Raw genomic sequence first — 24,877 nt, forward strand, 5'->3', positions numbered from 1 at the left:
ACTTAGATGTGTGTAAAAAAAAAAAAACAACAAGCAGAGATTATCTTGATATTATAAATTTCTTAAAGTCTTTTACGGATTGTTGAGACGTATAAAAGCACACGTGCGGAACTGGAGACTTTAATTCGTCGCATTTTCATAAAGAGAAAATATTAATTTTTAGTGTCCTTTTCAGTTCGTCCTTTCAGACATCTTTCTATTCCTTGCAATGTTTTAATAATCAATTACAAATTTATTTATGAAAATAAATGTATTGTACATGCAACTTTCTTTAAAACTTATTCACCGTACACTGTTAAAACAGTAACGGCAGTGGTCATTGCTAAATGATGATGATACTTGTAATATCGCTTTTAAAATCAATGCAGTATCAGGTGGTCTGAATAAGGATTTCCTATCTTCAAAAATAAGATAAATTTACAAGTCTTAGCTTCTTTGTTCATAAATATCAATATGTTGTAAAAGAAAACAGTACGCATACACCGAGAATTGATTTCAAAAATATGTCAATAACACTTGTTTCAAACATAACCATTTTTTAAAAAGTTTCTCTTTGAATTTTTACCACAAGAAATAACTTCAAACAAAAAGTGTCTTTTTTGCTTCCAATAAGCAGTTTCGTGCTACTCGATCAGTAAATTGAATAATGCAGAGTAAGGTATGTGCATCTTTAGACCCTTTCAGCTTTTATTTTCTCGCGCTGTGCATAACGTAGGTCAGGGGATATCACTTTGTATTTGGTGTTATCGTAATTTCCTTTCTCATTGTGGTATGGGGCACCTCACTGTGGTGACGTATTATTTATCAAAAACACCAATAAATTCAAGTATAAAATTTATAAATAATTTCTTTCCCAAAATTTCCCAAAACAGCGTGGCGCAGTGGGTTAGACGGTTCAAAACGGATCTTTAAGTTATGAGGTCGTTTCTCGCAGCGGATTGTAAAATGTTACGTTTTCCACAAATATTTTAAACGGTGTTTTTTTTTTTTTTTTTTGTTTTTTTTTGTTAAATACATGTAATGTAAAATTTAAAACATTTTAAACCGATTAAAGTATTTTTTTTATTATAATGCACTTTAATCCACATTTATATCGATAGATGTTCCATACCACCTTAACAGAGGCGCGTATGTGTAATTAGCATCACGCACAATAGAATAATAGTTTTTCAAGTGGTCTTCAAGCAGTACTTCATCTGATTTTAAGAAACTCATTGAGATGGCAACTTAGATACTCTGTAATAACTTTACGAAATAGTCGGAAACTCAATAAAATTTTAGATTCCTCTAGTTTTCAGACATAACAGAATAGATACCATTGTGATCTCCGGACATATTACCTATAAGATCGCATAATAAAAGATCCTTCACTGCCGGCTTAGACAATAGGATGGGGTTAGACTCTCTGGTGATAAGCAAATCAATCCGCTTTATACTTAATATTTGAGGAATTTTAGTTACAAAACGTTAATGAAATAAGCAAACTAAATCGTTTAGATATTTAATTACATGAAACTCTTAGCTAGTAAGTGTATTTTTATTTGTATTCTACACACAAACACAAAACTAACGACAATAAGAAACAAAGCCAATAATATTTAATTGCTCTTAATAATGTATCATAACTTGTTCAATGCTAGTAAATGTCAAGCATAAATTTACACAGTCTACAAATAGTGTCAAATATAGACAGTCTGTATACAAGTATTATCTTAATTTATACAGTCAGTTTGATACATACACGTGTGTGTAAACAGTTTACTTTTACACAATATATAAACAGACAACCTGTTGTAATATTAGACATCAGTGCAGATTATTAAGATGTAGAAATACAATGTTGAATATATTATGGATTGGGAAACCAAATTTTCACCACGAGTATGTAAACAAACACTTTTCTTTAGTTGCAATACTGGATTTTCTTTATGTTACCTCGTAAATTCTCGGCCAAGAAGAGGTTGTCTCTGGCGTCCACACATAAACCCCATGGATGCTGTAAATCACAGTTGTCAATAAGGCGGAGGAACTGTCCGTCCTGGTCTATGACGTGGATTCGATTGTTGTCATAGTCGGCTACCAGGATCCTACCTTGGCTGTCTGTTGTAATGCCGTACGGTCTAAACGACGTCTTGGAACTAGAAGGAGAACCAGTGAATGTAAACCGGAGTTTCCCGGCCTGATTAACCACAACTACGGCACCGGCCATCCAGTCAGCGACACAAATATCTAAGTTTATGTTCTCTTTGATGTATTTTATGTCACGAGATGAATAGAGCGGTTGTCCCTTATCATTGAATTCAATAGTTTGTTTCTCTTTTAAGCCAGAGTAACGCACTACTTTTGCTGTTGTTACATCATCACTGTTCATGACAACAAGGAGGTCATCATATGAGGTACAGCATACATTGCGAGGTTTCCACCCCTGTAATTTAATCAGTTGCTGTACATCTGTATTCTTCACCATGTTGATAGATCTATCTTCTTCATCAGTATAAACTAGGTCTCCACTTTGTGTAACTGCTATATCCGACGGATACTTTCCTGATTTGGTTTTGACTGACTTAACTAGTTCTCCCTGCAGGTTGTAGAGTCTCATGATATTGTCAAAACTACTTGTCCAGACATGTTCACCACTAATACAGGACACACTGCGTAGTCGATATTTTTCATAAACGGTATTTATATCCTTGACAATTTGTGGTTCATCAATTAATGGTTTGTATGAAGCAGAGGCGTCAGCACCTGGGGAATCCATTGTGGTGTCGTGTGCTTCAATGTTCATAGAAAGCGAAGAAAGAGAACCAAAATAATGATATAGCTGTTCTTTGTTGATCTTCGGAGGGCTAAAACTTGGTAAAGAAACTTTAAATTTTGGAGGCAATTTTCTGAATTCTGTATTCCTGGATTTGTAGGCAGTAACTAGGTTGATATCGTTAGAGTTCAGTAGTTTCTCTAGATCAGCAGTACATTGTACGATTTCAGACATCGTGCGTTTAATTTCATTTTCTTGTTTATTTAGGTCAGTCAATTGTTTAGAATCAATTTCTTCAAGATTGGACTTAACTTTCTTTATAATAAAGTCTACTTCTCTGTGCAAGTCTTCTCCATGTTTATTTATGGCAGATGTGAGTTTCTGCGAATTTTTATTCAGATCAGCTTTCTGAACTGATATGTGAGTAACAATCTCCTGATATTTAAGATTAATGGATTTTTTTAGTTCTTGTAAATCTTTTTTAATGACATCTTTTTTGTTTTCAAAGTATTTCAAAATCTCAGTAAACTCGTGACCTTTATGTTCAGAGGAAGCACATGTTGCACAGATAGAAATATCACATTCCTCACAATAAAGTTCACATACTTTTGTGGAATGTTTCTGACATTTCGTAGTTAATCCACGCTTATAAAATGGAACAACTCTGTGTTCTGTAGATTCATCTAAGAGATGGTCCCCTACACAGGCTTTACATATATGTATGTGACAAATGCCACAGTACAAAGGGGGTACCGGGGTATCGCAAAGTTGACACCTTAACACGTCCTGTGCACTATGCCGGGGGTCCATGGTCAGACAACTTTTTTACCGCAGGAAATCCTGAAAAGATATGTACACTTTTATAAATTCACCTTTTCATTATTCCTAACATTCGATCGTAACGCATCACTACTTGTGCTACCAAGTCAAGATTCTTCTTCTCACTTAAATGTACATGCAGAATCAGAGGTCACAATATCAGATTAATGACTCACCAATCGGAGGTTTTAAAATTATGGTTTGCTAAATTCTGTATTATTGATATAAAATCAATTCATGCTTAATATATAGTTTTTACAGACTGTTTGATTAATCAATTTTAATACTAACTGTTATTTATGTACAAATATAACAAACATCTCAATCTACTGACTTACATTGTCGGTGTAAACTTTTGTCAAACATGGCCGCCCCAGACTTTATATCTACTTCCTCGTCTGTTTACCTGTACTAGATCACGTGATTAGTAACACGGCTGGTGATTTAGGGGCGGATCTAGAAATGACTCTCTTTCCCGGTCCTTTAAAGCCGCGCTTTAATTTAACATTTTCTTTAGTTTATTTTATAAGCAATAACAAAAAACATAACTATAAGTGTCTATATTCATATGAATAATTTATATAATTATACTTTAATTTGTATTACAAAAATAATACAGACAAAAAATTATCTCAGGTTGTTTTGTGAATCTATGAAGAAGATAGGAATACGGTTTATATTTCTATTCACTAACTCAATATTTACTAATATTTTTAAAATTTTTATAGTACATAGAAGGAGGTAACATAAATTTTAGATGACTGTCTTGTATTTTCCCCATTTGTTTCACATTAACTTCTTACTAAGTAAAAACTGATCACTGATTTAGAAATAGACTGAGTTACCCCTCTTTAACCTTAGTCTAAAGGGTTCTAAAAACCACGTAATTTATACATTTCCCAACAAAAAGCTATATTTTTACTCATTTCTGAATGTTACACAGCTAAAATATCATAACTTTTTAACAATTACCAGTTCATTCCTGTTTGGATTCTTTACCCAAAAATGTGTTTTACACTTAAAGGTTTCCATGCGCTTACATTAGAATCAGCACAGTTCAGATAAATAAATATATTTGTTATACTTTCATGTTAAATACTGAAATCTGATTGGTTTAGAAGCAGTTCATAATCTGTTCTATTACCCTCAGCGTTAGCAACGCACTTAGAAACGGGTAACATTACGAATTGTTACATGCGCGAAAATCATGCGCGTACGGTTCGCCTTAGAATTCACGTTATTCCTATCTAAAAGCAGTGATGTTTTCTTTAAAATTTAGACATTCAGTATAACAAAATAAATAGTGCCTGTTTGGGAGGATAACAGTTGAAATTGACACATTTCAAATAGAATATAAGATATATACATGTAAGGGATAAGTTTATTTGGTTAACTATAAATAAATTAAAATAAATGTTACACCTGATATTTCACTTTTATAATACTTCTCCTCATCTTGACACAGGCACAAACATGTAACAACAAACATATTATAGTGGGGGAAGGGAGATAGTCTCTCCATCCGAACGTAATAGTTTGCAGTGGAACGTCATAGGAAGAGGAATGCCGAAAGGCTTAGTTAATGATGATCAATAAATCAACGCAAGTGAAACATTTCACTGATACCCCCACGTTTATAAGTATTACTTTTACCCTTTATAAACTTTCGGTTTGGTCTCTTTTTTTCTTTGAGAGCATAATGGCATTTGTTGTATTTTGACAGAAACAATAGTGAGTTATAATATTTGATTTTTAAGTGGTAAAATTGTACAACTTTTAAATCTTTAGTAAAATTTAAGTACAATTTTTAAATGTTGCATTTTTTGTCGGGGGCATTACATACTTCATAATTATTGCTTTAGCAGAAGTTGATCCCTCAACTATCTTTATGTGTGTAGCATATGCTATTATATTAACGTGTTGTATGTATGCAATCTATATGATAAAGTTCATCGTCACTCTCTTAAATGATCATTTTTTATTCAACTCGTTGGTTTGGTCTAATCATTTTAAAATCAAACACAGCAGAATCAGTCAGAGGAAAAACAAGGTTGACAAAAATATGCTTATAGTCGTAGTAAAAAAATGTTAGCTTAAACTTTATATAATCTCTAATAATTGTGTACTGTTTAGTGTATCTGCCATTTATATCGATTGATAAGAAATAGGAAGTTTGAGTACTACATGTACATGTTAATTGAATAGACTAAAGACGAATACATGAACCATGTTACATAGTTTCAATTACTATTTCAAAGCATTATGGGAAAACATTTTCACCCGATTGTGCAATTTATTAAATCAATTAATTTTATACCAGCAGGTTTATCTAATTTTCACAGGATATAATCATATTAGCAGTTAAAGGTATGGTTCAAATGCCAAGAAACTTGAATAACCTTAATCTTGCTCTTTTAAAATTTGACGAAACTCAATTTACTGATGTAAACAATTTACATGTGGATGTTGTTAGAGAAGGTCTGGATGGTCATAAAAATATATGTATCTCCTTAAGGCTCTGCATAAAGATATAGCAAAATATTTTAAAGTTTCAAAGGTAAAACGCATGGAATTTTCTTATACGAAATAATTGTCTATAACTAAAACTATTATACATAAAAATTGAAGGTAAATCCAATGGTTAATTTGTTGACCGCCTTCTCTCCTTAAGTAAATGTACATGTATGTAAATGATTTATTCAATTTGATCTACGTATAAAACACGTAAATCAGGAAGTAAATGCTAGGGCATTACAATCAATATTGCCGATTGAACAGACCTGCAAGCTTTGCTAAAGAGTAACCAGAGTTTACAAAATACATAATTGTTCTATAAATCGCTTCGCAATTACTACAGTTTACAGAAAAATAGATACGGGTATCTATATTTTTTGTGTCTTATGAAATTTGCTAACTTTACATCAAAGCAAACTATTCATTTGAAAAAAGGACAAATAGTGTTCTGATCAAATGTAGATGCTTTTTTCTTACAAAATAAAAACAACCCATGTACATTGCGGAGAAACCCTTTTCACGGTAACTGCAGTATATTGTTCTTTTTCAGGGGGAATTTTACTGCAGTTACATGTACCGTGAAAGGGTATCTCCGCAATGATCTATGTTCATCGCGAGTTTTTTCTTCATGATGGGTTATAAACGACGTTTAAAAAATCATTATGACGCTTAGAACTCTCAATAAATGGTTTTGTCGTTTGTTGTTAGTTCATTTATACAAAGTTGACAATTTGACATTGTAATCTAATTTATGATTTATATAAATGTTATTGTAAACTTTTATTAAAGGGTAAATATTTGCGCTATTACTAGTATCAACTTTAAATAATAGAAGAGAGAGAGAGAGAGAGAGAGAGAGAGAGAGAGAGAGTAATAACTAGATCTGACACCAAGTTCAACTACCTAATATATTCGTCTGAACATTATCCAATTTCTTATTTAAACCTAAATCAAAGGAAATCAGTTACAATCCGGCTTTGACGGCTTATTTGCAATAGCTGCATTATCAGATTATAACAAAATGGCTGCATTATCAGCTTATTGAAAAAATAAACTTTGTTCTCTTTTTTTAGTTACGGGAGGTAGAACGTTCGATTAAAATTTTCAAGGTTATGACTTAGAACCGGGTTTAATAAAACAACACTTCGTTTTAAGATGTTCAAATTCTCAAACAACTTGTAACATATGCATGTAGCTTCTTTCGAGTTAATACCATGCTCGCTGCATGATATATATAAAGGATTTGGTTGATATCGAATCGTAACTTTTCGGTTGTTTCCGTTACCGAGCATATATTTGGTATCGGAAATTGCCGAGTTGATGATCTTCGTTCAGAAATGCCAGTTTGAAAAAAAAAAAAAAAAAAAAACAACAACAAACAAACAGGCTGCACCATTGTCTATTCATGTAAAATAGCAGTCGCTAAAATAGGAAAGACTGTAATATATAGACTCTTGAAAATGACTTTCCGTGAAAATTTCCATGACTGAAGTGCCAAAAGTATGCCAATCTTCTCCTTGAATTCACGATATATTTCACTGAAAGCCAAAATGTTTCATGAGTTTTAAAAATATACTACTTAGATTGATACGGATTTTTATGATTATTTAGAAATTAATAATATATGTTGTACCTGCACCAACAAATCGACATTATTCTATTTCTAAGTAATTTATTTATTTAAAAAGCCTATTAAAATGCTGCGAGTTATGGCCTTACGCGTTAAGCTATTGAAAAAACAAAATATTAAAGTTAAATTAAATGACATCAAAAACGCTTGTTTGATTTATTTAAAATATGCTACTTTTTCTAATCAACGATGCATAAATTTAGACCACACACGTTTAATATAAGAAAATGCAAACTTCTTGTTAAATTGAGACAATTTTGAAGAGGAAGATCAATTGATATTTGAGACATATGTGAAAAAATCGCCCTCCCCCATCCCCAATTTATAAAAAAGAGGGAAGAAAGAACTAACAGAGCTTTGAGGACTTATGAAACGCCTCTAGATCTCGTACTGACAAAAGCACAGTCAAGTTCTGAAGATAGGGACAGAAAGTATCAATTATCGGTGCTGTGTGAATGCCCCTCTCTCCTTCGCTCTACTCTGCCTGGAGTTTACTTTGTACTTGGGAATATATCTTAAGTACATAGTTGAAACTGTTACTAAAACACATTAATCGATACAGACGGGGCGAAAAATGTCCCAAACACGGTGTATAGATATTATATTTATTTACACGTGTAAGTGCGTGCATTATATATAGACTCTCACGAAGCCTAGTGATATATTGAATTATTTGACTTAAGTGGAATTTTTGAATTACCGAGTGGATTAACTCGCCAGTAGATTGCTCTAGAGTGTGTTTATTTTAATTCCTTAAAGTTTTATTACTTGATTAACACCGGTCTTTTATATACATTGTATATATATGCAAAAAGAGGCTATTATTTTAGCCGACGCATTGGGACTTCTCGAAGTCTTTAAATCTTTATATCTTAAACTATACAAATTAGCGTTGTGTATTTTAAATGCTGGTAGTATTTGTTGAATAGAGATAAGCCAACCAGTCGGTAAGAATGCATCCAGAAACTCTGATCCGATCCATTTAAAAGGGGGTGTTTATTCTTATAAAAACGCGCATCCGTGCCAAATGTAACCAAATCATGCTCGTACATTGAAGTTAGTAGATAATACACACACGGCCAAAGGAGCACGGCGGACCGCTGTGGATACACATAGAAACCAGCTTGGGCACATACCCTAGTGTATTTGACTCGGATTCAAAAAAAAAATATTTAAAAGAAAAACATTTAAAGACAAAATCAACGCTAAACGTTGCGCTATCGCCCCGTGCGGTTGACAGCGCGGAGAAATCTAATCAATGCGGGTTCCCTAGGCTAAACTCCTGCAGGGGTTAAGTTCTGTAAATCCAAAGACTTTTTTGGCAGTTGCTGGCGGGGTAGCTTGCGGAAGGACGCTATCGAACCCGAGTTAAACCGGGTGTTGAGAGAATTCAGTAACTATGTGAACTTGGAGAATATATTTCATCATCAAGAATATTTCTTTCGGGAAACATCGTACGTTGTTCTTTAAAGATTTCCTCGGTGGTGCTGGGTTTTTATCTGGTGTGAGGACAATACCATGAGCGGTGTGACCCTCCCCGCTATCCCCGGGGCGGTTCCTCTGTACACCCGTTCTCTCCCCAACGGGTTCGACAGCTCGAGATCCCGACCCTCGAGTAGCGGAAGTCAGTGTAGCGCCTACTCCATTGTACCCCACGTCTATTACGGTAAGGAACCACGAGGATTGTTTGTCTGGTTTTTTGGGGGGTTTCCTTTTTTTTTGGGGGGGGGGGGGGTGTTTTTGGGGTTTGGGGTTTTTCATTCATCTATTTTTATTGTTTGGTTTTTTTTTTTATAGAATTTTAAAATTTTGTACATATATCATTTGCTACTTTTTATAAAACTGGTGTTATTTTCAGGGTGTTTTTTTTATGTATGACTAGGATAATATATATATAACATTCCTTTGAGGCTTATGTGATCATATTAGCCCTTAACCCCTGTGGACCTTACATCACTTTAATTCTCTTTCTGCATCGATTGACACTTTTTGTTCAAAATATTGACGTAAAATGTATGAGAAAAGAAAATGAATGAGATTGTCTATTGAATTTAAATAAATTATTGTTAAACAAATATCTATCTAGATTTTCTTAGGACCGGTTTAACACATGAACTTTTTTTTTAATGAGACCCAGTAAGCAATAAATTTACGTTTTGTAAGTATGTACTCCACAGCTCTATCATGATACAAATATCACTTTCCAAATCCTGCAAAGAGACACTTTATCAAATTTAACCCCCCCCCCCCCAAAAAAAAATTCAAAATTACTAGAATATGTTGCTATGTTTATTTATTGCTAAGCTAAAAATGTAATTAATAAAAAAAAAACAGGATGAGTTTTTTTTTCTAAATGTTTCCGAGTAAGGACACAAATAAACAGGCTTGTTGGAACTAGTTAATGTTTTTGAGTGGATTTAATTTTTTATTTCTACGAACAGCATATTTTTTCTGGATAAGATCAATTACATATCATTTTCAACTTTAATTTCTTACATTAAAAACACTTTTCCTTTTAAACCAAAAAACCAAATCAAAGCATGGCAGGCAAATATTAAAAAACCGTATATTTAAAAAAAATATGTTATGCATTGGAGTTTAATTTTTATATTTAAACTTTAAATAAATAAAAAAAATTGTTAACATCGGTTCTCTCAAAAACCATCTTCATTCGGGGTTTTTTCTCACCCTGAATAAATTAATCATAGGGCTTAAAATTCGAAGTGGTTTAAGAACATCTTAGGTTTGTATTGTTATTTTGTGTGTGATTCATCATAACACCATAACATTTAGAATCTGGGACGCAGAAAAACCGCAATCGTAAACAAGGCTTTTTCGGTTGGGGGAGGGGGGGGGGGGTGATCTTCTTAATATGTAATGAAAATTGATCAGTCCAATGTATATAAGCAAAATTTTAAGAGCTATGTAGTAATTTTTCAAGAAAAAAAATCTCAGATTCATATTTGAGTTTAAATGATTTAAAATGATAGGGAGTTATATCTGGGAGTAAAGCTGATAAGTCATTGCATTAAGGCGATAAAAATCAAACAATTGCTCCGTTGTTCGAAGGAACCGTTTAATATTCATCTCCTGTGTACTGACACGCTGTCATCTCAATATCCCCCAGTCCGCGGAAGAATTTCAGGGTCTCATAGCAAATCATAGTCCCCGAGTGGAAAACAACAGCGGGTATCTCAGCCAGATATCCCCAAAACAAGAGGATTTTATTGATTTTGTCCTTTTTATTCCCTCTGCTGTAAGTTTTCATTAAACCTTTCTGGCTTTGCTTTTCCAAAAACGTCAAAGAAGGCAATGAATGCTGGTATTAGGGACGACAACCGATTCGTGTTCAATATCCCCAATGTTCTTTCCGATACTACCCGGCAGAAAAAGACGAGCTAGGATTAGAAATAAAACATTGCTATCTCTTGACAACTGTTCGCTGACAGTGCTATTCAAAAGGGGAAAGTATAAACATTATATAGTAAGCACTTCAGATAACATGGGAAAGTGATGAATATACTATGTATTTGTATTTTTGCTTTTAATCTAGTTGAACAATAGATCCATTTAAAAGAATACAATGCTCTGTTTGATTGTTGGATCCTTTTGTATTTCATTTTGCAGCAATTGGAAGCATAACACATGTGTGTAGAAGATTTGTTATTTAAAAATCTCATCATGGATATTTTGTTTGTTTCGCTGGGTTTATTTTGGGGGGTTTGATTTTATTCTTGAGGGGTTTTTCTTCCTTTTTGTGGTCCAATATTAAATGACATATTCTAAACTCATGCACATTCTTTCCGGCTTTTTTTTTTAATTTTGACTTTGGAATTTTGTAAACATTCGGTACAATACAAATCCTTCAACACGCCGACTAACTACCCAAACAGTTCTACATCACTAGTGACAAAGCCCTATTGTGTAAACCATTGATTTCTTACAAGACTCTTGGGCATGGCGTTTCGGATTTACGATAATGTTTGTTTACAAATGCATTAAACTCTTGATGTATTCGCATCAGCGCAGTGAGAAAACTTTTAACTTTGAAAATAAATCGCTAATCGATAAATAGTTCACAAAGTTTCTCCGAGGTTTCTATTTCATTTTCGCTCGTTCCCGTTTTGGAAGTCTTCTAAATTGCAGTTTTGTAATGATTTAAGCGTTGATTTAATTGAGGAAGTTTTGGATACCTTTATGAGATTAAAATAGGCAGCATTTTTTCAACAACCCATGCATAAACTTCTGTACCAAATTAGTCATTAACTGATCTATATAGTCACTTGCTATTCTCTGTCATTTGTTTTCTTATGTAAATACAACGAAATGAGAGAGAGAGAGAGAGAGAGAGAGAGAGAGAGAGAGAGAGAGAGAGAGAGAGAGAATAAGCAAGCCAAAACTAGTATGTTAAAAACAGAGTGAACTGTTTTGAAGTGGGTTTATTTTTTAAAGAAAATAGGAATCTATTGATAGTTCTCAAGCAAATGAGAATATTGAATCATAAATAACCAAATTAAATCCCTAATCTTTGGTAATGAATACTTAAATCCCTCTCCAAAAAGTTCATTTCAGATTTAAATTTAAATGTCGTGAAAAGAGAAAAAATTCCAATTTTTTCCAATTAATTTTCCCTTTCTTTTGATCAGAGTTGCGTTATATAGAGATGAAGAGAGCGAGAAGCTACAACCAAAGTGTCAATGTTTGAACAGAGCCTTCAACTTTGTTGAACTTTATTTAAAGATTTAATTTAATCAATTTCATCGTCTTTGATTTTTTTTTCTCTTACCCCTTTAATATAAACAGGATAGGGACACAATTTTAAATTTTAGGATTGTATCTAGTTTGTGCCCTTCAAGGGTCATTTCGCCGAAATATCAATGTCATCGCTGCATTTTATTTTATTTTTTTAATTCTTGGTTAAATGATGTGTTAAGGGGTGGAAGCAATTTATGCATGCCTTATCATTTTTAAACTTGTTTACGCGTTCAAATATCATTCTAATCTTTCATTACAGAGTCGGACTACAAATTTAGATTGCATGAACAGAGGCACATAAGCCATGACATGTCATTAAAACTCTTAAGAATAAATCGAAAGTAAATCCAAAATATGTAACATCTTATATATTCTTCTTTTACAAAGAGAAGCCTGAAACCCCTGATGCTAGTGAATGTTGAAGAGACCCTATATCTGTATTTTAATTAAGAGTTTTAAGATAATTGGAGGGTTGGGGGTATTTACAAATGACAAAATTGATTGAACGGCGATTTTCTTTTTCCGTAATAATATTTCCCCAGGGTACGTAAATGTTTGCTGATCAAAATGATGGGAGCAAGAAGGGAGCGGACAAGGATTTTTGTGTGGTCAAAGATGAAATAGGACAAAACTAATACCACATAATTAAGTACTTCTCGGTACATATACACACACCACATTTATAAATGCACCGCGATTCGTATATATAAAAGAAATAATGTCCTAAATCAAGCATAAAAGTTGCCATTATTTCCCGATCGCGGGATTTGTGTCAGTGTTCAGAGGATTAAAACAATGGCGATTGGTCCTTTGATAGCATTAGCTGTATACCCACCGATTATTAACGGGATTATAATTATTCACGCGAACGAGCTCGGCCTGTGACCAAGGTTAATAGAGTCCATTGTTCTAACAAACGATGGCAATTAATAAGAAACGTAGATTTATTTTAAATGGGTCTTTCTTTGACATTCCATTTTGTCTTCGTTCATTTTTTATTACCATTTTTTTTAAAGATTGGAATTTCAAAATAAAACCTTGCATTCGATATTTAGATTCATCTGCTGTGTTACAAAATAGACGTATATATGTAAATCTAAATTAGTACATGTACTGTTTTATCTAACCTTACCATCTTTTTATGCCTAAATAAAAAAAAACATCTTAGGTAATTGTTTTGAAAAAAAAATTGAATGAAAGATTCAATTCAGGATTTATGACAGAATGTGACACGTACATGTACACGTATGTGCAAACAACACATGGATATTTACATCTGTAATCCTTTGGCACTTGCATTAATCCATTGCACACTTCAATGAACGTGTTGCATATAGTAGCACAACTCTAAGAAAAACATGTATTGCTTTGTAAGCATCATATTATTTTCATAGTATTAAAAAAATATAAACAGTCATCGATTCAAAGGGAAAAAAATAATAATTACTTCATTGTATTTCGAGTGACCTTGATTTATCAGCAGATTAATCTATGTAAGCCATTACATGTTTGTAAATTGAAGAAGAAGAAAAAACTGGGTCATTTTTTGTCGACCTATTACGCTAAATCTTTCCTAGACAATACACTATAAAATCAAAATCCCCCAAGATCACTGGGTTATGCCGGTATTATACTGATCAATGGCGATCGCGAATATTTCCAAAACATTTCCATATGTTACAGCAAAACAACTCTTTTTACCGTCTTAGTGCAGTTTCGATAAATACAAAACACGTTTGAGCAACTATTAGATGTTTTTTTCCGTTCTCTACTTCACAGTCCCTGTTGACGGAACTACGTCAGTTCTCAACCCGTTTTCAATTTATGCCTGTGTATAGATGACAATATACAACGGACATTTCAATCGTTTCTATTTAATTGATATCTGTAGGATAATGGTAAATTTAAGCAATGAGCGGGGCAACAATTTTTGGTCGACTTTTATCATTGTGTATTAGATTCATTAAGGTGGTATGGGACACCTGTCGATATTAATGTGGATAAAAATTACATTATAATCAACATTCTTTCAATGGGTTAGAATTTTCAAATTTTACAATACGCTGTTAGATAACGAGTTTTTAAAATAAACGGGTTTTTTTTAATTACTTGATTTTATTGTTTGTTTCGATAGAAAATACATGTACATTACAATATGGAGGTGTCCTATACCACTTAAAATCAATTATATTCAAGTGTGTATGAAATGTGTCTGTATATCCTTTTTTTTTAATTTTGAAAGTGTTCTACACTGTATATGTGTGCATGTATTTGCAAAAAAAAAAAATACAATATGTGAATATTATACTTTATTAAAATTCAAGTTATCAATTGCAATGCAGGGATTTCTACGATACCACAAATGTACATGTAAATTTATAAACCATACAACGCGCTTGCTACCCAGGATACATAACACATACATGTACATGTATATACTCAATATGTTTGAGACTATATCATCACAAGTAATATTACATGTATTTACAAGTAAAAAAAGACCAATACTGATTATCAAAAGAAAATAATGTGAAAAGACACAGAATTCAAACATATTATACATGTTCTTTAACTGTAATTTTTTTTTTTGCATTTTTCTAGATCATTGTTCCTTCCGCACGCCTGGTTACGGCAACACACCCGGAATCCCTCGGGCCTATTCCAAACTCCCCTCCCTTCGAACCGGAAGGGTAAGTATTTCTGCTGCCATTTTTCTTTTTTTTACATCCGTAAAGCCTTTATTCTAAAACCTTAGATCATAACGCACTTGATGCATGATAACCTGAAACCCATTTTGATATTTGGATTTTAAAAAAAATATTGCCAGTGTTGACAAATTTAAAAAAACCGGATAGTTTTCAAGGTTGGCGTTTTCAAAAAAGTTTTTTAGCAATGACACCCTGAAAAACATGTTTTCATAATTCACGGTTTGACAAAAAGTGCAAGAATCACAATGACATCACACGACATCACAGAAGCGATAATTATGATTTAAAACTCTGATCAAGTATAAAATCTAATGAAGTCAGTCCCCTAACAAATAAAATGGTAATGAAACTTAGCATACGTATAAAGCTTACACCTGGCACAGCGGTTGCTACTGGCTTAATGAGATGTGTATCTCGTTACATGAACGTGCTTGGAAGATAATTATACCGATTATCTAGTTTCTGTTAATAAGACACCCGCCATATTATGTAAGATGTTCTTTAACATACGCCGTTAACTTGTGAAGTTTTTTTGATGTTCATACATGATGTATTCTCCTTGGATATAATAAACTCCCTCAAAAAAGAAGGTTATTCTTTTGCATTCGCGATTAAGGTCTCAAGATAACATTGATTAAGCCTTCCCTATGTCAAGTGTCTTTCCATTGACGGTTTGATCCGGGCTCTTTCGGCATGTCATTTTGTGTATACCGAACCCGTAATTTCGCTGTCAATGTTTGATAGAGAAGAAAGATAAGTCCGCAGTTTAAATTAGTGTTTTAGGTTAAAAGTACGAGGTATTGGAAACATTTCTTTTGATGTCCATGTGTGATTCAATCGATGGGCTTAAATGCATTGGCACTATAGAAATCGACATCTCTTCAAATTTGTGCTTTCTGAGTTTGCGAAACGTCACGAGAGCAAATTTATGCACCAATTTTTACCGTCTTATCTTTTTCCGTGTCGGGTTTGGATTTTAGAATAAACAAACCATCTTCTTTCATTTTTAGATAAATGCATTTTTCATCTCCCTGAAGCCATTACATTCTTTTATCACAAAAAGCATGGTGATGTTGCATTTTAATCCCATACTCTATAAATTTTAACATATTTCTGGCTTAAGTAGACACTTTCAGGCTCTGAAAAATGCGATAAAAGGTGACCTCTGGTATACCTTCCATCTTCAATCAGATTCATTGAAGTTTTTCCTCTCAGGCAAAATCATAAATCAATATAAATTTTAAAAGTTTTTAACAATTTAGTACAGTTGAACTAGGTCTTGTTTTAAAACTTCAAATTTTTTGTCCTCTTGCTGTTACCATTTTGTTATTGACTTTTAGTATCGGAAGAGATCTTTATCCCTCTAAAAAAGAAATTCTAGTTCTTATTCAAATCTCTACTATTTACACTTATTGGGTTATTTTGCGTTTGAAAGAACCTTTGCTGCTCAAATCTTGTATACTGTTTTACATGTAAATAAAAGAATGAATTCAGAAAAATCTGGAAAACGAGCTCTTCTTGCATCAATTTTTACTCTTTTACTTTTTGAACCACTTAAAAAAATTATTTACGCATATGATATGATGATTCTGTTGGTAGCTACAAAAGGAGATTTAATATATTAAAGAAAATATAAATAGATATGATGTTCTTAAATGGTAAAAAACAAAATCTGTTTTGATGATCGAAATTGGTTACATATTCCTCACTAAATCAGACATTTGAACACTATGCAAGTACGAATCTTATTTTGTCAGTTATAAGTTTCGCGGGACAAAGGATTGTCTGTTCTAGGTGGTGTTACCCCGGATTAAAAGATATCTACAAATACATATAAATAGCTTTATACTCAGTTGTTCATATTGATTTGGAAGTGCGTGTGAAGTCAAGAATCATGTTTGTAGACAAATCTAATCCGGATTGGAGATAAATTTCCAGTTCATAACTTCTTGTTTCGCGCTGGACGTTCTGGTTGTTATTAATGAGTCTTAAATTCCTTCTTTGCCAAACAAAAGACAACCCTTTACTGCGTTTTGCAAATACTCGTTTCCTGATGTTTGTCAAATTCCAGGGGCGAAACTTCTTCATGAAATGGTTCATTCTTCTATTCACAAGGAGTTTAACAAACGAAGTGTTGGTATATTGTAAATTAATGAGATTCCTACTGGCTGTTCCAACATAAGGTCATATTTATTTCGTTATAACCAGAGGAAAACTGTTGTCGCAAACCTTGGAAGTATTTTGAAAATATATACAAACTTCAAACTTTGTCAGTCGATCGTGTGGCTTATTTGAATGCATTTCAATTTAAAGATTGCATAAGGTCATCGGCATTCTAATGCTAATTTTAAATGACTGTGATATTTTTCGAATTGTAGTTTTTGCCAAGTGTTAAATGTGTCTTTTTAATGCAGTTGCAAAAAAAAAAAAAAGACACACACACGTAACCTTATCTTTTGTTTTTAAAGCTTATCATACAAATGATGACGTTTGTTTTAATTCTAAAATTCGCCCACAATGCAATTCAAATGCTACAAGAACATGTTGATTAGTCATTGTCCCTTATGCTTGGTGATCAACGATTACATCGTGATAATTTGCACAGGCAGCCTCGTAATCAATTTAAATTATCAGTCACGTGACCTGTGTCAAGCGAGCACTCTTTTGTCTCTGTACAGATCCTGCAGCGTTTTATCTTGTCGTCGTCCTTTGTGCAGCAGATTGCAGAATGATTCACACTTTTATTCATTACAGTTAAAACATTATTTTTGGGCTCAATTACTGTACTAGTAGAGTTATAATATTCCTAACCCTTTTCACCTTTTCTTAAAAGTCTTAGAACATATTCATCTGGTACTGACGAAACAGATGATAATTTTACCCCTACGTAATCGGATGAATATACAGATATTGTTGTTCGATTTTTTTTGGTTGATTTTTTTTCTGAATTCGCTTGCGATGACACCAGAATTAAATATGCATACCCATAAAAGATTATTTTTTTAAAAGAATATCATGTGGATAGCTTATACTTTTCTCCCGAGGATTTCGATATGCTATTGGGCGCTTGTCAACTAAATAACTCATAAACGTATCTTATCAGAGACATCGCATTAAAAAGATGTTTTCACACCTTTAACTCTGTCTCTAACCACTGAATGGGGATTTAAATCCATATCAATTGAAAATAGATATTTCTTGATGGGGGAAAATATTAGGACTCTGTTTACGTATTTATTATTAACACTTCATTTAAATTTTTTTTTGCATGGATTTTAAGAAGCAAACAAATTCAGAAAAAAATTTTATGTCAATATGCAAGAAAGAAGGACACAGAATCTTCGACTTTCTGTATTGAAAAGGCATAAATATACACAACAAGTTCAGATTACAATCTTAATCATTGCATTGACTGCATTTAAATGGAATAATGGAAAAATCGACATACAGAATTAATGTATCCACAAGTAAAGAAATAAGAAATTGTTAACCATGTCTTAAACCGCCATGTATATCGATGTCGTTTCCTTACACACCTATATAATTGGTGCGCTAGATTTCAATTTACTGTCTCTGTGTCCCAATATACGTACACGTATTCTCAATTTGGCCAATTCTATTTGTCACATTGAGCAGTTTGCATTGGTTTCTGGTAAAGAATCCGGTTAGGATGTAAAAGGAAATATTGAAGTTAATTAAGTCGTACCAAAGACCAGCATGTGATTGCGCCGATGCTCATGTCGTACGTTGAATAGTCTAAAGCAGAGAAATGGAAGAAACAGCATGTGTTCTACCCAGGTTAAACCGTGTGAATTCGCAGACAAATGTTTTGCTACGCCGTTCTAGTTCTGAGATAAGTTTGCTGGATTTGTATAGAAAAATAGCCGTGAATAATTCGGACAACCAGGCAAGTTTTTTTTTTATGGACGATAAATAATCTGTCTGCCTGTCTGTCTGTCTGTCTGTCTGTCTGTCTGTCTCTCTCTCTCTCTCTCTCTCTCTCTGCAAGGAATTATCTATTTTAAGATATTTTAAGGAAAATATAGGATATCATTTAAAATATGTTTTATCATTTAAAATGATTCTGCCTTTTTGTAAAGGACATTACACTTGTTGTAAAATCCACTCAAGCTCACTTGCGTCCGTAGTTTATTTCAAATGTTTGATCTTATGAAATGAATTGTACACATATTTTAATAAGTACCCGTATTTAACAAACAATAGATACATTGTACCAAGGCTTTATAAGTTATGATGTTAGTTAGTTATAACAAATGAAAAATAACGATCATGTATTAGATATTTTAGAGTTTACATTTCCTGAGGCACTCAAATAAATTTCGTTGCTAAGAGAGAGAGAGAGAGAGAGAGAGAGAGAGAGAGAGAGAGACAGACAGACAGACAGACAGACAGACAGACAGACAGAGAGAGATGAACTTGGTTTGCAGTAGAGAATATAATTCTCAAAACATGTAACATTGTAATGGCCTTCCGGGGCTTCAAAAACAAAAGTGAGGGTAGTACGTGTTGTCTGGAGGTAAGGTGTTAAAATAAACAAAGACAGTTCAAGATCATCGTTTTTCTTTCAATGTAGTTTTTTTACCCCACAAACGTTTCTTGTGTGTGTATTTGTGACAAATCAATATTTTCGAATTTATCAGTGTATCGACCTCAAGTGCCATCGCTACCTTTTGAATGGCTTTTAATATAAGAAGTAAACACCTTAAAGGTCCCGCGGCCTTCGACTTGTATGTCCTTATTATTAGAGACAGCAAGTTAAACGTTTTCACGATCAAGAGAAAGTCTAATAGGCGACTGGATTAGATTATCACAAAAACTCTGTTTACATATGAAATTGATACACCGGTGTGTATTCGCCCAAGCCCTTGTGAACTTTTTTTTCTTCAAAATGCCTACATGTACTTTATTGATTTATTTTTTGAGAAAGGGAAGTCAACATGCATTCAAATAATAATTCGTTTTGCACACGTGCCAGTGGGTAAAATCACTTGTACATTTAATTTGATTTTAAGAGGATATCGAGGGAATTTTAAATCGTCTCAAAAGGTTCAAATTTGGTACATTTAATTTAGATTAATAAAAAATGTAAAGGGATTGGATTCCGAGAAAGAGTTAAAATTTTAGAATTCAAAGTAAAATCTAGGTACAGGTTATTATTTCCTAGTATATAATAACAGATACAGGAAAACATTTTTTAAAAAATTAAATTATTTTAATTCCGATAAATATCTATAGTTGCAATATAAGAAAATTATTCCGGAATCATGAAAACTTAGGTCGCAAATCATTTCAAGATTAAAAGGGCCGAATGGGCAGGACCATTTTTAGACAAAATGAATCTTCTTACGACGAAGAGCTCTGTTTAAAGACAATATTTAAATCTAAAAGAAATAAATATATGTTTGGTTTTTTGGGGTTTTTTTGATAGTTTAATATTTTCTGAAATATCATACCTAAAATTTGAGCTGAATCAAATGGTTAGTGTGTTGACCAGCCAGTCTCTTTAAGTAATTGATTTTATGGCGAGTTTATTTTTGTCTTTGTCCTCCTAGAAATCTGGTTACAATCCAAACACTGATATACGAGCAAGGTACTCGGCAAAATTCCGCAAAACACCAGACCCGTTCAAGAATAAACTCACAGCGGACTCCCCATTCCTAAACAAGGTAATTTATGCATCTTTATTGTTGAAAAGTAATCACTGCCGTGTTACACGTATGACGATTGACTTGTGAATATTGCATTGTGGGAAGAATAATGTTCAATGGCTAATACTTTTTCAGTCAACAGTTGAAGATTGTTTGAAATGTCTACTGAAAGTTCCACACAAAAGATGCGAATCGGTAAGCAATAAAAGAAATATACCATATTTGAATATTCCTTTAGTAAATGTACATGTTTCTTTGAATATATTTTTTTTCTGTATATTTGCAGCACAAGTACATCCGCGTGGGCGGGGGCTATCGCCATGGTTACTGGTATGTCAAATGTTTGCTGGAAGAATTGGAATTGCAGAGGCAAAGAGAACTTATACTGAAACAGAGACTGGAATCTATTCGTGAGAAAAGTAAGTACGACATCATGCGTTGCCTTTGAAGGAGACCGTAACAATGTGACTATGCTTTCAATACATATAAGGTGTAGTTCATTTATATCATGTGTTGACGTTCGTATTGCAGATGTAAAGGCTATAAAGACATACATCCGAACCAAAAGTGGTCGCCTTGTTGAAAGAATAATATTTCTCTCCGAAGAGGATTATGCAGCTTTCAAAGAGGGTAAAAATGTGCAGGACATTTTAAAAAAGTACCTGTCAAAGGACGAAGCCCAAGGCCTCGAGTCTTGGGATAAAGATGAGGTGAAGGCCATCAAGACATACGTACGAACAAAAAGTGGACGACTTGTTGAAAAGCTGGTGTATGTTTCTAAAGAGGACTACGATGCTATTACACAAGGAAAAGGCGATGCAAAGGCGCTTCTGAAGAAATATGCAAAGGATGGAGAAGTGATTGAAGGCTGGGACGAAGCCAAAATGAAAACAATCAAAACGTACGTCCGAACCAAAAGTGGACGACTTATTGAGAAAACAATCATGATCTCACAAGAAGACTATGACGCGATGATCAGAGACGGAAAAGACCCAGCGGAGATATTAAAGAAATACATGCCGCTTGGAGACGGTGAAACTCTTGAATCTTGGAAAAGTGCGGAACCGATGAAAGCTATCAAAACAATGGTGCGAACAAAGAGTGGACGTCTGATCGAAAAGACCGTTTACGTGTCAGCAGACGATTACGAAAGACTTCAAAAAGGCGACGCTGATTTGAACGACATTCTTGGAAAATACATGGGCGAGGATGGCGGAACAGTAGAGGGATGGAAGAAGGCAGACCCAACGCCCATGAAAGTCGTGAAAACGTACATCAGGACAAAGAGTGGGCGTCTGATTGAGAAACAAGTGCTTCTGACCGAGGAGGAATACAAACAATTCATGGAATCAGGCGGTAACCCGGATTTCCTCAAGAAATTCATCGAACTGGAGAAAGGGGAAGTAATCGATTCATGGGAAAAGGCTTCAACGGTGTTTTCTGGTGGGGACGACGAAGAAATAAAAAATGGTAAACGGTTATGGTTTCTAAAGCTTTATTTACAATAGAGAATAAAATTTTAATACCATATATATATCAAAAATATAGTAGGAAGTGTTCGCAAAATGTAATGACTTTTTCATTCTTGAAAAAGTTTTGAATATGAAATATGAAATAAAATATCTTATTGTGTCAAACACATCTTGCCCATTCTAATATACAGCTTCGTGTCTTAAGTTTACAAATAAGACACCGTAAGTCAAACTAACATTATAGATAATAAAATACTAACACTGAACGTTCATTCTGAATTAAGCAAAAGAGGGGCAGAGAATCGTGGGAAAAGACGGAACAGTGTATGAAGTTGTAGTGGATCCTCTCACAGGAAAAAAATACAAGAAGTAAGCCACAGGGCGGTACTGTCAGTCTGTGCTGACTGCCCATTTCCGTTGTATTTATTGTTGTATGTCGAATCGAACAAATAACTGTGCTTAGATTGCATTTATTGCCATTGTTACTGTTCTGTTTGCTCTTTCAAAACTGCTTCTTTATTAGATTTTAAATCTGACAATAAATAGAGAATATCATTGTGGATAGATAATATATTATCTTTCTCTTTTTATTTTGTTTTTCTCAGTAAAAAAAATATTTTTTCTCTCACTTGAACCTTTGACTGGTATTTTGTAAGCTTATAAATGTACAAATAATGACTATATGGAATTTTGCATGTTTATAAGTGAACAGATCTTAACATTTAAGACTTTTTGAAATTATCAATAGGAAAGTTGGCAAACAGTCCGATATTGACAGTGGCTTTGAGTCTATGCAGAAGGGCAAAGGAGGCAGGGGACGCAAAGGTTTGGGTAAAGGAGAGATTGACCACGAGGAGACGGCAGAAGAAAGACGCGCACGCAAACAAGGGAAGCGTGACGCCGGAAGTGACAGCGAGTATAGCTACAAAAGCGTGTACAGTGCAGGGGGAACAAGACACGTTCGGAGAAGGCGGAAGCGGGCGGACGGAACGCGCAGTGGAAGCGAATCTTATCACAGCGATCAGGATGCTGATGGAGAGGCGCGGCGCAGACGCAGGAGACGAGAACGCGAACACGCCGGAAGTGCACACAGTTACTACAGTGTCACGAGCGAGGGTGGCACACGTCACGTGATGCGACGACGCAAGCGCGAGGATGGCACCTACAGTGATCCAGAGTCATATCACAGCGCTGACAGCTTTGAGGCAGGCGGACGAATGGCCGATAAGAAAAAGAAAGAGAAGGAGAAGAAGGAAAAGAAAACCAAACAGAATAGAGGCGGCGAGGATAGTGATCACAGCTACTACAGTGAGACAAGCGAGGGAGGAACGAGGAGAACCTTAAGGAAAAAGAAGATCAGAGACGCACAGGGTAACGTCATCGGCTACGAAAAACCTAGGGAGTACGACGAAGGTTGGTATCAAATGATAAAGACTGTTTTTTTCTTGCATTTTCAAAGTAAGATGAATTGTGCTGTTGTATTTTTCTAATAAATCTTTTTTTTTCTCTTGTAGATGAAATCAGGTAAGAAAGATGTTAACACACTTATTTATCTAATGGTGCTAAATATTTTTAACTTGGATACTTGTTTTTGTGAAAAAAAATGAATAAATATTGTTGTGCTTGTTAGTGTTTACACTGAGGTTTCGGACGGAAAAGGCGGGAAAATGAAGGTGAAGAAAGAAAACCCAAACAGCAAAAAGGCAAAGGCCAAAGCCGCAGCCAAAGAGGCAGCAAAAGCCAAACTGAAGCAGAAGTACGGAAAAGATTTTGATCCCGTATTTAGTGACTGTACAACGGATGATGATGACGTTGATCTTGAGAATATGACGGAAGAAGAGAAGAAGGCGTACTTTGAGGGAAAGGCCAAGCGTGCGGCCGAGCGAGAGAAAAGAAGGAGGGAGAAATACGGGGACAAATACGATGAAATGATGTCCAAACATCAGGAGTGAGTCAAAAATGTCCTAGAGTGTTACATCATTGCTTAAGTGATATTTATGCGTGTTGTCAAAATATTCACAGACCTTGCTCATTTCGATGTCTGAAATTAGCGTAAATCCGAAATCAAAGCACGGGATTTCACCGTTTTTAGGGTACTGTTTTTGTTGTTAACTATACTGAGCACAGAATTGCTAGCTATTAAGTGCAAAGCGTTTTATTGTACATGCAAAAGACGTTTAGCTACATTTTAAAAAATCTTCAGTTGTCATTAATTATCCAGAAGTCTCTTTAGATCAGATAAAAGCCGTCATTGACTCAATTCATTCGAACAAACTTTAGCCCATCTTATCCATTATTGAAGGTTTTTAAACTGTGTATCTTATTCAGCGAGGGATTTTTAAAAGAAAAAAGATCAATGTCGAATCTTAAATGCAGATATTGCATGAATTATGCGCACGGGCTATTTGAATTAAATAGCCACGATTTCTTGTTTCACTAACTTAAAGTTTCAACTGGTGTATATCAAGGTTTATTTCAAGAGCAATTAGACGCAAATGTTTAAATTTCAGTTCATTTAAGCATTGTATTCTACACAAGTTGCTGATCAGATTTAC

General features: G+C 34.0%; 2 protein-coding genes across 2 annotated transcripts in view; one reads left to right on the forward strand and one right to left on the reverse strand.

Moving 5' to 3' along the window:
• Window positions 1-1,551: 1,551 nt before the first annotated feature.
• LOC128161177 (tripartite motif-containing protein 2-like) lies at window positions 1,552-3,981 on the reverse strand. Its single transcript, XM_052824406.1, has 2 exons — window positions 3,913-3,981; window positions 1,552-3,595 (listed from the first exon to the last, which is right to left on the reverse strand). The coding sequence occupies exon 2, from the start codon at window positions 3,563-3,565 to the stop codon at window positions 1,904-1,906; it is 1,662 nt and encodes a 553-aa protein (XP_052680366.1). The 5' UTR covers window positions 3,566-3,595; window positions 3,913-3,981; the 3' UTR covers window positions 1,552-1,903.
• A 4,755-nt stretch (window positions 3,982-8,736) lies between these two features.
• LOC128158597 (zinc finger CCCH domain-containing protein 13-like) overlaps window positions 8,737-24,877 on the forward strand; it is a 37,010-nt gene continuing 20,869 nt past the window's right edge. The window contains exons 1-10 of the mRNA XM_052821516.1: window positions 8,737-9,384; window positions 15,075-15,163; window positions 20,755-20,868; window positions 20,986-21,045; window positions 21,137-21,269; window positions 21,382-22,320; window positions 22,607-22,691; window positions 23,071-23,735; window positions 23,837-23,846; window positions 23,953-24,270. Of these exons, the coding sequence (XP_052677476.1) occupies window positions 9,237-9,384; window positions 15,075-15,163; window positions 20,755-20,868; window positions 20,986-21,045; window positions 21,137-21,269; window positions 21,382-22,320; window positions 22,607-22,691; window positions 23,071-23,735; window positions 23,837-23,846; window positions 23,953-24,270 (2,561 nt within the window). The 5' untranslated portion in view covers window positions 8,737-9,236. The remainder of the gene's footprint in view (window positions 9,385-15,074; window positions 15,164-20,754; window positions 20,869-20,985; window positions 21,046-21,136; window positions 21,270-21,381; window positions 22,321-22,606; window positions 22,692-23,070; window positions 23,736-23,836; window positions 23,847-23,952; window positions 24,271-24,877) is intronic.

Source organism: Crassostrea angulata, chromosome 8 (genome assembly GCF_025612915.1).
Source record: "Crassostrea angulata isolate pt1a10 chromosome 8, ASM2561291v2, whole genome shotgun sequence".
NCBI lineage: Eukaryota > Metazoa > Mollusca > Bivalvia > Ostreida > Ostreidae > Magallana > Magallana angulata.

What these genes read in the sequence shown, in the direction of transcription:
- LOC128161177 (XM_052824406.1), bottom strand. Translation starts at nt 3,565, where the DNA reads ATGGACCCCCGGCATAGTGCACAGGACGTGTTAAGGTGTCAACTTTGC.